Below are 15,829 nucleotides of genomic sequence, written 5' to 3'. Positions count from 1 at the left end.
AAAAAATGCTGCACAAACGCCAAAAATACTCGCCAGAAATGCTCCTTGGCTACACACACATTATATAATGTTGGCATATTTTACGATCAATCATTAATTTGATTGGAATTCCTCCAGTTCAGGAGATTAATTCCAGTGCCGCGATTGGGTAGAATTGACAAGGAATGAAAGGATTAGTGTAATTTGGTGGGCTGTGGCGGTTATGGTGAGCGTGTATACATTTGAGACCTAACTCTGTCGTTTACCAATCAATACAAGTTTTTCATGCAAATAGACTATTTGATTTCATGACATATTTCCGCCTGTAGAAATTTGGCGGAGTTGTGATCAACATTTTTGTTGGACAAAACATATTTTTATTTATCTTGCATGACTCGATGCTATAAAAAACATGCTTACTATTTCTCCTACGATAAGTTAATAAAGGATGGAACGTTATTCATGTCTTATTGTTGGTCCGCTATTTGTTTACGATGTTAATTTGCTCCCTAGTATGGATTGACGGTATGGATATCGCTCGCTTATTACATAACAAATAAAAAATTAAATGTGATCCATCCAAATTTATAATGATTAAATATGTTAGTGCGGTTGTTAAATTATTCATCATCAAAATCACGAAAGAAAAATAATTAAGAGTCAATCGCAGCATTTAAATTAAACTTCTATTAAAATAAGGTTTATTCGTATTTCTGCTTATTAAACGAGTCCATAATACGCTGTTGTGAAATAACTACGGTATCTCAGTTGAAAAAACATTAACATGAATGTTCTCACATTAAGCAAGATATATTAATTAATGTACCTTTAAAATATCCAATTAAATTATTCATCATAAAAGTGATTAACTGTGACTGTTAATAATTAATCTGGGCTCCTCTCTACACGCAGAAGTTCAGTCTTAGTGTTTTTTTTCTTTTTTTATAGAATACATTGTTCATTTCTGAATAAACGTTTTATTTGAATTTGAATTGTTGTTTTGTTTTGTTTGTTTGTTGTTGTTTGTTTGTTTGTTTGTTTGTTGTTGTTGTTTGTTGTTTGTTTTGTTTGTTTGTTGTTGTTGTTTGTTTTGTTGTTGTTGTTGTTGATTTGATCTTTGACGGTGAGTATTTTCAGCACCACTGCTGTCTTCGCGCTTTAATGACTGAACTGTAATGAATGGCCAAAGTAAATTAATGGTGCCATTTGAAAACCATCTCTCATCAGGATTTTATTGCATTGTTTAAGACTTTAAGAGCTGATTGGACGGGCCCCGTAGCCACCACACTCACATTCCCGGTGGCCGCGCAGAAATCGATTTGTGGCCGCGATCTTGTCCAAATACCACGGATCCAGTCCGTAATAGTGTTGAAACGGACGGGCGATATTTATTGGAGTGTCGAAACCCGTCATAACTTAGAGTAACGTCCTTTTAATGGGACAAAAAACAGGCCGGTGGAAAGGCGCCGCCGCTAATGTTCCCAAATTGTGGCCGCCTCCGCGCCTCGGCACGGCTCCCTGTAGGGGCGCGTGGTACACTTTTAATTTTCCCCGATATTGTCTCGCGACCATTATGGAAATCGTGTTCACTCCTAATAAATAATAATTGGCGCCTTAATAACAGGGCGGGCGAGTTTTGGGATTCTTTAGCCTCCCCCCCCCCCACTACCCCCTGCCGATACAGTGAAGTTTACAGAGGTTTTCAAGAGATTTTCTTCCGACACGATTTTGAATCTTGCAATATACTTCAACACTTGAAAATGTATTTCTTCCTTGTTCCCCTACAAACAGTAGTAGGCTATGCTAAGAGAGCAATCTTCGTAACAAAGTGTGTCGGTAAAAATACCTCGTTCATTTAATTTAATCAAGATTTTAGAAAACATAACATTTTGGGACTGGATATTTTATGGGTTTGCTGCTTAAAAATAAGGTTGTCTATACTGATACTTATACTTTCTACAATTCAGTAGCAACTTGGGTTGTTGTACTTCACTATGAAATGTGTTGTGGTAGGCTATTGTAACTATCAAAGGGAAATCAAATCTTATTATCTGTGTACATAACATTTTGGTTTGTTGGGATATTTTATATTTTAAAATTGAATTTATTAGTTATAAACGCTAAATATCTTATTACGTGAAGATTTAAATAGTAGTCAATAAACAAATTTTAAAACATAATTCATCATGATTTATTTTCTAAAAGTGGTTAGTATACGATCATTTCACAAGTTTTAATTCAAATCTCATACAAGTCCTAAACAGTGACCGAAATAAAGTAAAGTATTACTTCACGTGCAAAGTATAAAAATGTATAATAATAATAATGAGTAAATATTAATTCATCGAGACTAATAATTACGTGGTTCTAAACCCACATTAAAATGTACGCCACTGGCTCACTAGTCTATTGAATTACCATTCGAATGATACATTGATCTTAGAAGATAAAATGTTATTTGTGAATGTATTTTGTCATATAATATTCCCAAATTACCTTAAATCCGGTATTAAAGACAAAAACATTTTATTTTCATAATAATTTTCACACCACATTTACCGTGTTTGAGATTATCTTTTTGTTTGTAATTGGTTTGGAATCCAATCAGTTCCAATTATTTATGATTTGTTTATTTTCAACTTGTCGACCGTAGACAGTAGCGTTGTTATATAAGTGAAGACTTGTTAGTTTAATTAGTTTAATGGGGAAGTAGATAGTTGTTAATTTATTACCGTTGTAATTACAGTGGCCGTATAATTAAGGAGTTCCTCTATAGTTTATCATTAACGGTATGGTGTTTATTGGGTGGAGCTGGCAAAATTACATTTTTATATAAATAATTTATTACATGAAATAAAATATTAATGAATTTTAAAGGAGTAAATGTTATGCCGTTTCTCAAGGAAACGAAGCTGGTGTTAAGAACAAAAGCACATATACCTCTATACCTTACAGAGAGAATTAAACTCGTAACAGTTCTAAAAACCAGTCTCGTTATATGCAAACACAACTTAATTTATAAATAAATAGTAGTGTGTCTACCTAGTAAAACTGTTATTTTTGCATCTAATACTTTTAATAATTCAAATTTACATAAACATTTTACTAAATATTTCCTTGTCTTGTTAATAAAAATAAGAGTAAGAAAAAGTCTCCACTAAATAAAGCATTACAATAAGCTTCACTCTGTTGCATGATGTCCTACTCGACCGGTAAAATTCTACGCAAAAATCACTAAAATAATTTCTGTTGTGGATTAAAAATTCATTCTTTGTTTAAAATAAATATTGATGATGAATGATTTGAAATGATTACAGGATTTCGGATATTTGCCATCGTTATATGTTAAACCATTTATAACACTACGATTCGAGGCGTAAGAAACATTAATATATGAACTTGCAATTAAAAATCAAAAAGTGCTCCAATGTACTGCCAATATCTTACTGATTCTCTAACTTTGTCTTAATCAATAGAATCTTCACGTTCGAACTAATCAACAAATTATTAAGAACTTAAAATTAAGTTCTGCTTATTCTTTATAAACATAAATCGTACAATTTGGAATTATAAAGCCCAACATCCTTATTCAAAGAGAAAAACATTTCTTATATACTTAGGAATAAAATGTCACACCAATATTCTGTGAATCAGTTAAAGTGAGAAGGGTGTACTTCATTGCACAAATATATTTTAGGAATTTGTTTCCAAAATATTTCTTAGAGACGCAGAATTCCTGAAAAGCAGAGGCAATCCTATATTCAGTAGGAATATCGGCTCATTGAAACTCATTTGACATTCTTCGTTATAAACATATACACTTGTAAATTGGTTTTGAAAATCTCTATTTTATGTGAAAATACTGGAGAATTCCTTTCACGCCTAGGAAGATAGCGGCAAGTCAGAAATATGTGCAGATGTCGGTGATTGAAACAAACGTATTTTTCGTTATAAAATATGTATGGCTGGAAATTTGTTTTAAAATTTGTGCCATCACTGTCTAACTTTAAGTTTAAGAATGTCTTATTTTACTAGGCAAAGTTAGAGCTGAGCAGCCCCTCTAGCTGTAACATCTAACGTTATAAGCAGCCAGGCTGCTTGCAAGGACAGGATCGTTCAGCGTCACCCATCCAAGCAGCAGCCACGCTCGACGTTGCGTTACTTCACGCTGTTATCTCGCGATAACCTTACCGGTACACCGCATCGTTGGCAAATCTCAATGGATATCGGAGGAATAAAACCCACTTCGTGACAAACGTTTATGGCTGAAAGTCGCTTTCGAAAATCTCCACTAGGGGTCGCTGCACAGTTGTTGTGAAACTCAAATCTGTAGGCATATCCGAGAAATGAAGCGCCCACGGCCACTTTATTACACAAATTTACACTTGGGAATTGGTTTTCCGCGGTCAGCCGCACTCTGTCATCATCTCGCCGCCCGCCGCTTACGTTTTCACTTATTCTTTTACGACAAAGTTAAGCGTTACTTTTTATGTCTTAATACTTAAGCGGGACACGGGGCCCTGGGACCACACGCCCTCTGCCGCCGCGTCCGTAAACTGCGCCCGCCCCCCCCCCTCTATCAGAGCGGAAAATTAATATTTTTACCACGCTACGCTGCCGTAACACAACACTGCGGTTTGAGAGGCGAAATGGCGCGGATTGAGAGCCGAAATGACGCGGATTGTTAAACCCACAGTGGGTACTAACAATTTTTATGGTTCAAATTTGACGTTTCTCCCTTTTAGGTTGCCGATACACTTCTCCATTGATAAAAGCTATGAGTTGTTTCAATATAAAATATACACTAGTGTATATATAGTTGGTCCTTCAGCATTATTTTAATTTTTCACTGCATTTTGCTACTAGATACAATTGTGGATTCCACCAAAGAAGGCCAAAGATATTTTTATAGAATTTAAAGCACGAGAAATATTTATACACATCTTTTGCGCAACAGAATGATGAGAAAATCATCAACGCGTTGTAAAATAAACAATATTATCTTTTGTAACTATCGTTGACGAATATCCCTTTAATAACGTCGTAAAACCTTAGGTCATACAGGATTTCTGAATATGCGTTGAAAGTAGTCGATGATAAAATTATCAAACGATGAAGAAATTGTTATTACGTAGAAAAATTCTTTGACGAATATTCACTAATAGCGTCGTACAAGTTTAGGTAAGATAGGATTTCTGTGTTTGCATTGACAAGCCAGATTTTCTAATTTCTAATTTTCTAATTTTTTTTTAGTTTCCCGCCTTAGGCCCGGGCCTAGTGGCCCTATTGATGATTCTGCTACTGACAACGTTGACTGCCTTATTCAATCAAATTGGAATTTACTCTTTTACTTATTCTTATTCTTTATTTAAGAACATCGTATCGTGCAATTGAAATAGTTTTTCCACTCAGGCATGTAATTTAATCAATTTTGCCTGATATATTGTCTATAGGCTAATTATTTCTAAGATCCAAATATTTGTACTTGTGATTTTGGAGATATATGATGATTTTTTTGGAATAACTCTGTTCCTCGATTTCTACTTTATTACTTTCTTAAAATTATGAAGTATTTCCACCAAATTAGTAATATAGTTTCTTATCGTCTTTCCAAAAGCTTCAACTGTTCAGCCTAACATTTCGCATAAGATGTAATATTTTTTGAGTGGATCCTGCGAAGTTTGGAATGTTGCGGTCAAAGTCACGATGTTTGCGAGTGGCACATATCGTGACACGATGGAAGACCTGTTTGTACGTTTCCTGTCACGGACCAAGACACTCGGCCAGTGTAGCGCATCTCCACATCTCAGCAAGTCGGAGACCCTTCCGCGGGTAGCGCTACAGTAAATAAATGTCAATAGGAATTAGTTTTGCTTAACAATTAGCCTCGGGCAGTTATTTTTTGTTGTAAATAAAATGGAGACGAACTGCCCTGTAATTAGGTACCGCTGCCGCAGCGCCGCTCTTCGCTCTAGAGGCTGTTCGCGGGGGGAGGGCCCGGCCTAGCAGGGTTATTACTAAACAGTTAATCATTTGCTGAAAACAGAGGACTCGCTATAATTGCACGCGTGATGGATGTAATTTAACCATGTGGTTTTTGCCCATTACGGGCGGTTATTTTGCATTTCAGTCCTTCCGCCGGGGTTTTGCACAATTTGATTCGAGTCTTGGTGTCTTTTTTCCTTCCGAGAAAGCGGAATTTGTTTTTAACCATTACTTGAGTATTAATAAAGCAAATTTAACTTTTCTGTATCAAAATACTGAGACTATTCAAGCAAAAATCTGCCAGCTGAATTGTTGGCCTTTATCATCACATTTTAACAGTAAATCGCCCAAGAAAATGTTTTCCTTCGGTCCTTATGGAGAATTAAGTTTATTGTTCTAAGAACAGTACTACCATTGCTTTAGTCAAAGGCTTTTGATAAACATTATTCAAGGTTATTTACTACAGTTATTATGATAGATAGGCTTTTTATCATTCGTGTGTCCTTTCGTTGACATTTGCATTGTTCAATAATTTACTCTGATACAAGTTCAACAGTTTTAGTTTATATACAGTGTGAGTTAAAAGTATGGATACACTGTGTTTGGTTTTTAATGGATAAAGATGGAGGAATGGAACTCGGGACACCTTTCTAGGAAATAGCCTTGTTACAGCCTTGCCCATTTTCCCAAAATGGGATTTTGGGGGAAGAAGAGGGGTGGCTCATAATTTTTAAATTTAAAGACTCATTAAGTGACACCTCATTTGAAAGGTCTTGACAAAAGAAAAGAACTAGAATTTTCTATCTGCCATTTTGTAATGGATTGAGATTTAGTGGCAATAGACTGCCACTCAAAGTATATTTGGCTTGACAGTGTTCCGTCAGTGTCTCACCATCATTAGTTCAGGTGTGACGTGTTTTTGCACTTCGCTCCAGGGACAACGCATAAGTCCATTGTCTTCAGGCTGGACTTCATCATCTTATGAATGTCAGTCCATTACCGCACTATTTAGTTTAAAGCAAAGTAAAGTCAAGAATAACTTATCAGTCTGGGGATCAACAGCTTAAAGGTGACTTCCAAACCACCACCAATATCCAGGCAGGCGGATTTCTTGCAAGGACAGGATCACTCAGTGGTTACCAATTCAAGCAGCAGCCACGCTCGACGTTGTAGGTTCGGTTATTTCGCGATAACTGCGCCATTGGCAAATGCCTTAAATAAAAACTTAGTTTATTTTTTTATCATTTGTTGTTTTGCACCCGAAGAAGAGGGTGGATTTCTATCCTCGAAACGTCGTGTTACACTTTTTGTAACATATAACGTCCGAAGTCCTGCTAGCCCTAAGGTGATAAAAATGTCTCTTACCACGTCCTACATCAGCGAACCATACAAAGGTCCTCCCCCTCCCCGGGTTCCATCTGACGGTGGATTCACTGTAGCCAGCGCGCGGTGAGCCAGGTGCCAGCGCTACCAGGGGCCCGGCCCTGTTATTAGCCGGCCGCCACACCGCCACATACGTCATTACCGGACCAAATTGCGTCTAACACGGGATCATAACATTATGATAAGCGGCCAACAATGGCTCAGTGCCGCCAAGCCTCTTATGGAACAGATTTGTCAGTCAACTCTGTCTTCTCCCCCCCCTCCGTACACTACCCTCCCCACCGGGTTAACTTCCCACCCCGGACTTCATTGTTACATCCACTTGGGTACCCCAGTTTTTGCGGGTTTTACGTACCTTTCCGTGCACAATTGTGATAAAATTACTTTAAAAAAATGTTTTATGGCCCACTGGCCTGTCCTAGGATCTTGTCAATCAGAATAAGGGAGAGGGTTGATACAGTACATGGTTGATGGTACTGATATAAGGTGCTACTGTCAAAGACAGGATTTGAAATCATGTACAGAGTCCGACGTCTTAGACCGCTCGGCAATCGACACTCCCTTTATTATCATAATTACAAATGGAAGGTATTATGGCAATACCATTTCGGACATTTACCATCGTCTTATGTTACAAGAAATAAAACACAACGAATATCTTAAATTCTGTTATCATTACAAATCATCCATCACCAATAACAAACTTTAGACTAAGAACGATGATTGAATTTAGGTTCACCCTCTACTTATAGCCTACAGCAGTCCTACAGGGCTCCCTCCCTGATCCCTGAAGGATGAAATGAGTGCCATACCATGAAGAGAAATGCGCCACATTGAAACTCAATCCTGCCTATGTAGAAATGAAGATCCATGCATAGTTCGATTCATTCTCGAGATACCCTGTAAGAATGACAGTCAACCGTAAAGAAGAGATTTTGTCAGCTGTTCAGTTGTGCCTTTGCTAATGCTCAGCCATCAGTCTGAGATGGTTTTATTTTTACAGCTGCAGGTCAATATCAATACAATTAATCTATTTTTTTACATTTACCAAAGACAAAAATACTCGCTAAGCCTAACGAGAATGATGATACTAAAAAGTTTATCCTTTAAGAATGAGAGGAAGAAATAATATGAAGGAGGATAAAATGAATTGTCGTGTAAATAATAGTAAAACTCAAGCTCCAAGTGCTTAAAACTCACGAGTTTTAAATAACATAATTTTAACAACCACTAGTTATCATTCTGATCTCTGTGGTTAGTAAAATTTAAAATTGTATACCTACTAAGAAATTTTTGTAAATATATATGCAATACGATTATTTTTCCCTATGGGCGACCATAATTTCTTAAATCCTAATGTCTGTAGCATCTGTTATGATATTCTGTCAGGCTTGATCGTCAAAGTGACAGAGCGGAAAAACCATGTAGCTTGTCGTTTGACAATGGTGACCGGTTATTCAACTCGGGTAAAGAATTGAGGAGTTTATCACTCAACAGCTCTTATTGTCGTTGGCCGTAGACAACACAGGAGCGACAAGAGTGACAGCGCCCAACGCCCATCTATCCTCCATTAACCTTATCCACAATTAGAAAGCCATTGGGCGGGGCGATCTCCCCCCCCCCCCACGGACCACCCCTCTAATTGAATACCGGATACCGTTGTCGCGGCTCCGCACCGCACGGCCGGTCGGCACGGCGGCGCGACGGGACGCGATCAAAATAAAATGGCAGGTGCGTCGGACGCGAGACCGTGATCATGATCATTCCGGACCCATTTTGATTCGATCGTGGCCCGTCCGAATCTGGTGGCGGTCGAAATTCGTGTTATTAAAATGGAGATGGGAAGCTACAATACAACACGTCGGCGAGATGATTATAGGTCCAAGTGGATCAGTGGGCCTTACCTTCCTGCCGTGAAGATTTGGTCTTCATCACGGCTTGGGAGTAGCAGAGACTTGGATCAGACTTTATTTCTTGTCGTAGAGACTTGGTCTTCGTCGTGGACTCGGGATTAGAAGAGAGTGGGATCAGTGAGTCTTAGCTTTCTGCCATAAAGATTTGGCCTTCATCACGGCATGGGAGTAGCAGAGTCTTGGATCAGACTTCATTTCTTATCGTAGAGATTTGGGCTTCGTCGTGGATTCGGGATTAGAACAGAGTGGGATCAGTGGGCCTTACCTTTCTGCCGTGAAGATTTGGTCTTCATCACGGCTTGGGAGTAGCAGAGACTGGGATCAGGCTACATTTATTGTCGTACAGAATTGGGCATCATCGTGGACTCGGAAATGGATTAGAATAGAGTGGGGTCAGTGAGTCTTACATTTTGCCGTGGAGATTTGGTCATCATCGTGGCTTAGGAGTAGCAGAGACTGGGATCAGACTTCACTTCTTGCCGTGGAGATTTGGTCTTCGTCGTGAACTCGGGATTAGAAGACAGTTGGATCAGTGTGTCTTACCTTTCTGCTTTGGAGATTTGGTCTTCGTCGTAGACTCTGGATTAGAAAAGATCAGTAAACCTTGTCGTAGAGACAAGTCATTCACTGGTAATGTATAGTGAGTAGCCTTTCATGGTCTACCCATAATTAGAAGGTGAGCGAGGTATTTTAAGAATAACCAGTCTTTGAATTTGGTTCAGTATATTTCATCACCATGTCCACACCGGCTATTCCATCTCCTTTTCGTGAAGTTCTTGATAAGTTTAGGTATCGCGGTTACTTAGGGAGTTCTCACTGAAGATCTGCTAGACAACTACTTGCAATTTTCGCGGTTGAACACGAAGGTTAAGAGCTGCATTTCGTTCTCCTGTCGCACTTATGGGAGAAAGTTTCTTTTGTCTCTTCCTTGTAGAGCGTAACCGGCAATGAAAACTGCAGCGGATCCGCATCCGTCGCTCAAAACAATGATTGCACACTCTGGAGATTGATTCCTCATTGTTTAATCTTCTCGCTTAACAGAATCATTACGCGTACGTCTAACAGATCGCTTACACTCCAGCACAGCTCGGGGTTTAATGTTATAACTGACAGCGGAAGTCCACTAGGCGCTTTATACCCTTCGTTTAGTGCCTATAAAAGGTTTAATGTGCGAAATAAATTACTTGCTCTGCACATGGTCACTATATGCATTATATTAATTAGAAGTATATCATACCGGGCGTGTGGTTCTAGGATTGGTAGACTCTAGATAGTTGATTTATATAACTTCTCTTTCTTCACAGCCCCTCTACAACGACAAGTTGCTAGTTTATATCATGGTAATTAGGGCCAATTACGGGCAATTCTCTTGATGGAGTCGCCTTGTAGGGGCTGGTCCACCACGTCGAGTCGATGATGAAGTTGCAAAAACTATAGAAATTTCCTAGTGAGAGGTCTTTGCTCCCTAAGCATCTTTAAACCTAAGACAAAACAATATGTATGTTAAGAAGTTGAGGATGCCAATGATAAATTTTGTTCAGCAACTGGAGTTTGTTCAATTGACACTACTCTGTCGGTTGTCTTCTTGTATAAATTGTGTACATCCATTGTAGCCTTACGTGCAAAACAAGGTCAAATTCCCTCAGTTACCTAAATCTTGAATTTCTTCCATTCGGTTGCTGAACCAATTTTGGATATTATTCTACATTGTCAACGACTACCGAGAAGTACCGCGGCGTTATCTAAGAAACTAAACGAAAGTTGTATCGCTATATAGATAACGGACTTAAATCTGGTCATCTGTTCTTGGAACTCAAACTTTTTCCTATTAAAATACCTCTATGGAAATGAATTTATATTGATAGCTCTCTCAAGAATTTGTGTTCAAACCCTCTAAAATTTATTCTGCTTCGTGATAGACATTAACTCAGGGATATTTTCGTTCCTCGCCCGCAATAATAGCAATTAGTACTAAACTGTTTGAAAACTACAAATTCGTTCAATCTATATAGATATATGCACTATATTCTTGTTCAATATATTATAAAGAGTGCATTACCACTTCAGTAGTTTAAGTATGACAAAAGAAATTTAAGATTTGGGTAAAAAATGAAGTGCAAGATACTTAGCCTACTTTCAAATAATCCAAAAATCCATTTGGATTATTTATTTTCAATGTAGCGTTATTTACTGACTCATGATCTAAGGTTTTCATCCTGATCGGTTAAAATTTTGTCCAAAATGTGCGAGTACACAAGCACCAAACGCATGAAAACTTCAAATTGCCCTTTACACGATAAAATTGGTAGGCGACAACGAACAAGCTTTATGGAAATGGGTTTCACATGCTCGGGTGCGAGCGGGATGATGGAGGGAAATTAGGTAGAGAGCCCGGTTAAGCCTTATGTTGGCAATAAACTGCGAGAATGCAAAGTTGGTACACAATTTGCAGGTTGGCAACACTGTAATCACCTGTCAGCCGGGACTAGGCGGTAATCCCGCGCACCGAATTGAAGGATTAGGACCCACCCGACCCGGGCGGCAGGCGGCGTGCGGCGACAGATTGCAAATTAGCGATCCCTCTGTTGTGTTCTGTTCTCCTGATACCTGTATAGACTCCGTACGTTTCATAGCTTTTGTATAGTATTAGAACGCATGTAATCAAATTGAAAGAGTCTTAGCGCCTTGACGAACTTATGGTTATGTTTTAATATTCATTGTTGACAATAGATGATTTTATGGGCAAATGAAAAAAAAACTACTTTCGAGGAGTGAAATCACTTTTCCAGGCGTCAAATGCTGAAATATGAGTTTAGGCATGAAGAAAAGTAAGCATACCAACACAGCAAATTCTAAAAGTGAACAGTAACCAAGTAATACTTTTACGCCTGAAGAAGAGAGCAGATTTTGGCCCTAAAAACGTTGTGTTTCTACCATTGTAACACCTGACGGTAACTAATTTCCGTATCTCGTTATGTCTCCAACCTCACTAAAAAAAGGTTTAATCACTACCTGATTAATCAGCACGATTATTTTTCATTCTTTTCTGTCCTTTACAGGTCATGCAGTGCATTACGTTGTTCCTATGTATTTGACAGTTATGAATAATCTCCATTGTATGTTCCAGGGATCCGATGGACATGATGTTCATGGAACAACACTTCTTGCGGTCTCCCCTGAGGTTATACTCGGACATGGAGGAGAACAACAACTCCGGAAGTCTGTTTTCGGCGGCGATGGTGGAGAAGGCCCGGGCCCAGCTGCAGCTGTGGGGGCGAGGCCCCGGATACCCGCCCGGCGAGATCATGTTGCCGTACGGAGTACAAGGAGCCAGAGTCCACGTGACTCCGAGTCTGTACCAGTACCCAGGCCTGCTGTTGCCGCCCCCCGTGCCGCCTCCGCAGCAGACGCCGCCCCCTCCTAACGTCTCCGCCGCCTCCACGCCCTCCAGCTCCTCAGGGTCGCCCTCGCCTTCCGACAAACTACCCAGACCCGCTGCAGTGTTCCCTCAGCATCGCTTCAGCCCATACCAGCTCGTCCCCAAGGGTCGGGAGACAGTACCTACCAGGAACTAGCTGTCCTAGTTGTGATAACACCTGCAAGACGTAAACAGACTATCGTAGTAGTGTGTTTGTGAAATCTTAACACATAGATTTGATCTTTACAACTGAACATCAATACTATAAAACTCCAAATTAAATGTACTTTAAGAATTTTAGAAACGGTTTTAATGTTAAAACTCCCCATTTCAGGCCCTTTATAAAATTTAACTTTTCATAATCAGAAAAAGTATTTTACACTTTTTAAAGGAACACTTATTCGGTCTGTGACTAAAAATTCAACACTTCACAATTTAATCGTGTGTCGAAATTTGACCAACCATGTTGGTGACAAGATCAGATCTTGAATTGGAATACTCGTTAAACTATGATCATTTTTCGTGAAATGTTAAGTAAAAAGTAATTTATTCATTCTAATTTTAGTGAACAATAATGATATTCTTATATCAAAATATTGTTTTTGTAGCTATTTTAGAGAAATCGATTAAAATTGAGTGCAATTTTCCTACTTTATAGGTTTGTTACACTTTACAACAAAACCTCAAAGTGATATTCGTTACCGTTCCAAAACCGAGAATTTCCCATACGAATAACATCCTTGCAAACACGTGTTACTATGATAAGTTAAAGTGTTAAGAGAGAAACTTAGCTTTAAAGGTTTACGTAAATTAGAAACCCCCCTCCCTCTTCCCCGTGATCATTATAGAACTTTAATGTACATATTTAGATTACTATCAATGTGTATTGAATGGTGTATGTATATACTGTAGTTAATGTCAACTATTTGTGTACGAAGTGTGTGAATTTCATCGTGAACCCTACAAAGCCAAAGAAATTTGAGTGTATATATTGTATCTAAATTTGTTTAGGTATTTTTATGTCGTTTCCTATAAGTTTAGATCTAATTGCCCGGTCATTATAGTGATTAATATTTGTCTTAGAATGTATGTAACAGTTTCAAGGTCAATTTCAGAGAAAATGTCAAGTTTATGTCGACATCTGTTAGTTTTTATACCAAACTATATGCAAATAATGTAAAAGAAAGGCATTCATTTATTTTAGGAAAATATTTGTTAATATGTGTTTGCAATATACCACTAATAAAGAAAAATGTGACAACTATACAGAATGTGATGAAAATTAGGGATTCCTAATATCAGTGTATTCAATTCGGCATTCCGTTAGCAATCAATTAACGTTAAAAGTAATTTTCGGGCGACCACAGTTCGTCGTTAATGTTTTAGTGAATTATGACTGCCAATTAATTTCCTTAGTCTTAACTCACATAAGTTATGTAGACGTAGAATATGTTTTTGTTGTTTATTCCGATGTACCATTCACACAGTTTTCCTAGAATCGATTTAGTCTACCATCTCACACAGCTGAAATAGTTTTGTTATTTGTTGTAAGTTGTATATAAAATGTTGTAATGTACATACGACCTGTATGTGGTGTATTTATTAAATATATACATTTGTGAAATATGCGAATATGTGTTTTCTTCAATGCCTAACTTTTAGTAGTTTAGTGTATGATCAAATTAAGGGGACCGACCTAGAAATTTTTAGAGCAGACGCTTTGATGAAGGAAATTAAAGTAATGTTTATTTGATTGATCGTTGATAAAACTTGAATAGATCAAAAGTCAATTTGGTTGATCATTTATGAAGCTTGCCTACAACAAAATTAATTTATTGATCATTGATGAAGCTTGTCTAGAACAAAAATTGATCATTGATGAAGCTTGAGTAGAACAAATTTAATTTATTGATCATTGATGAAGCTTGTCTAGAACAAAAATTGTGATTTAATTGATCATTGATGATCTTGTCTAGAACAAAAATTGGTTTAATCGATCATTGATGAAGCTTGTCTAGAACAAAAATTGATTTAACTGATCATTGTTGAAGCTTTAATAAAACAAAATGAAAACCCACTGATAGTGATAAGACCTTCTTGATTTTATTTAATATTTGTTTATTTATTTGATTTCCCACTTTAAAACAACATCTGCCTCTAACATGAAATCTAAATACCAGTTAGATTTCTGGTCACCAAATAATTGATCCTGCACGAAAGACACACTATGGGGTAAAGGCAAATTATTACCCATCTTTTTTAATACATAACACAATTACATAACATTAATATTTTCGTATAATTTAATTTTGAAAACAATGAAATAGGTCCAAAAAATGTTAATCGTTATTTGCTACCAAACAAGGCTATCCATTTCCAATGAATACAAACATGATGAATTAATAAGGAAAAATAAAAAAAAATATGTTATAAAATATTCAAAGGTCTTGTTTATCTTGAAACTCTTAATTTTTTATATTTATACTTGTGCCTTGAATGTTTTTGACACAAGAGGACAGATCCAAAAATACAAAAATGTGTTTTCCGTATTATTCTTTTCAGATCAAAATATCACCAATAAGAACTTCAAACAAAAAAAGTTTAACTAGGCAACATCTTATGTATTTACAATAGACCACGAACAATAAAACAAAACGGTATTTTCATATTTCCTTAGTGATTATTCATTAAAGAGAATACAGGTAATTTGTACTATAGCTGTATAATATGATTTTTATGTGATTATGGTTTTTATTGTTTATAGTTAATCCATTATTGACCACATGTGAATGAAAAAGACGTAAATAAAAAAATGTTTATAAACTTTTGTTTTTATTATTTCAGTTACCCATTGGTGTCATCTTGTAATGTGTATTAATTTATGATAACAGTTTTTATGATAACAGTCACAGCAACTTAGCAAAGAGAATTTTAGTGCATAAGTTGCTAGCAAAGTTTTATTTTGCGATTTTTGTGCAACGTGAATATTGTCGATTGCGAGACCCAAAATCTAACTTTATTTAATTTGGAAAGTGATTTTTTTAACTAAATAACAGCATTTAAGTAGGTTAAAGATTAGTATTAAAGAGCTATTTAAATATACAAAACCAACAAATTCTTAATTATACTAGTGTATTATATATTTTAAATA

At 37.1% G+C, this 15,829-nt stretch overlaps 1 protein-coding gene across 1 annotated transcript in view; it reads left to right on the top strand.

Moving 5' to 3' along the window:
• Window positions 1-14,310, top strand: part of LOC124364303 (T-box transcription factor TBX20-like) — a 95,791-nt gene extending 81,481 nt beyond the window's left edge. The window contains exon 6 of the mRNA XM_046819674.1: window positions 12,388-14,310. Within this exon, the coding sequence (XP_046675630.1) occupies window positions 12,388-12,835 (448 nt within the window). The 3' untranslated portion in view covers window positions 12,836-14,310. The remainder of the gene's footprint in view (window positions 1-12,387) is intronic.
• The last annotated feature ends 1,519 nt before the right edge of the window (window positions 14,311-15,829 follow it).

The sequence above is a fragment of the Homalodisca vitripennis genome, chromosome 6 (genome assembly GCF_021130785.1).
Source record: "Homalodisca vitripennis isolate AUS2020 chromosome 6, UT_GWSS_2.1, whole genome shotgun sequence".
Taxonomy (NCBI): domain Eukaryota; kingdom Metazoa; phylum Arthropoda; class Insecta; order Hemiptera; family Cicadellidae; genus Homalodisca; species Homalodisca vitripennis.
Note: the sequence above shows the minus strand (reverse complement) of the source record. Positions and strands in the feature narration are given on the sequence as shown.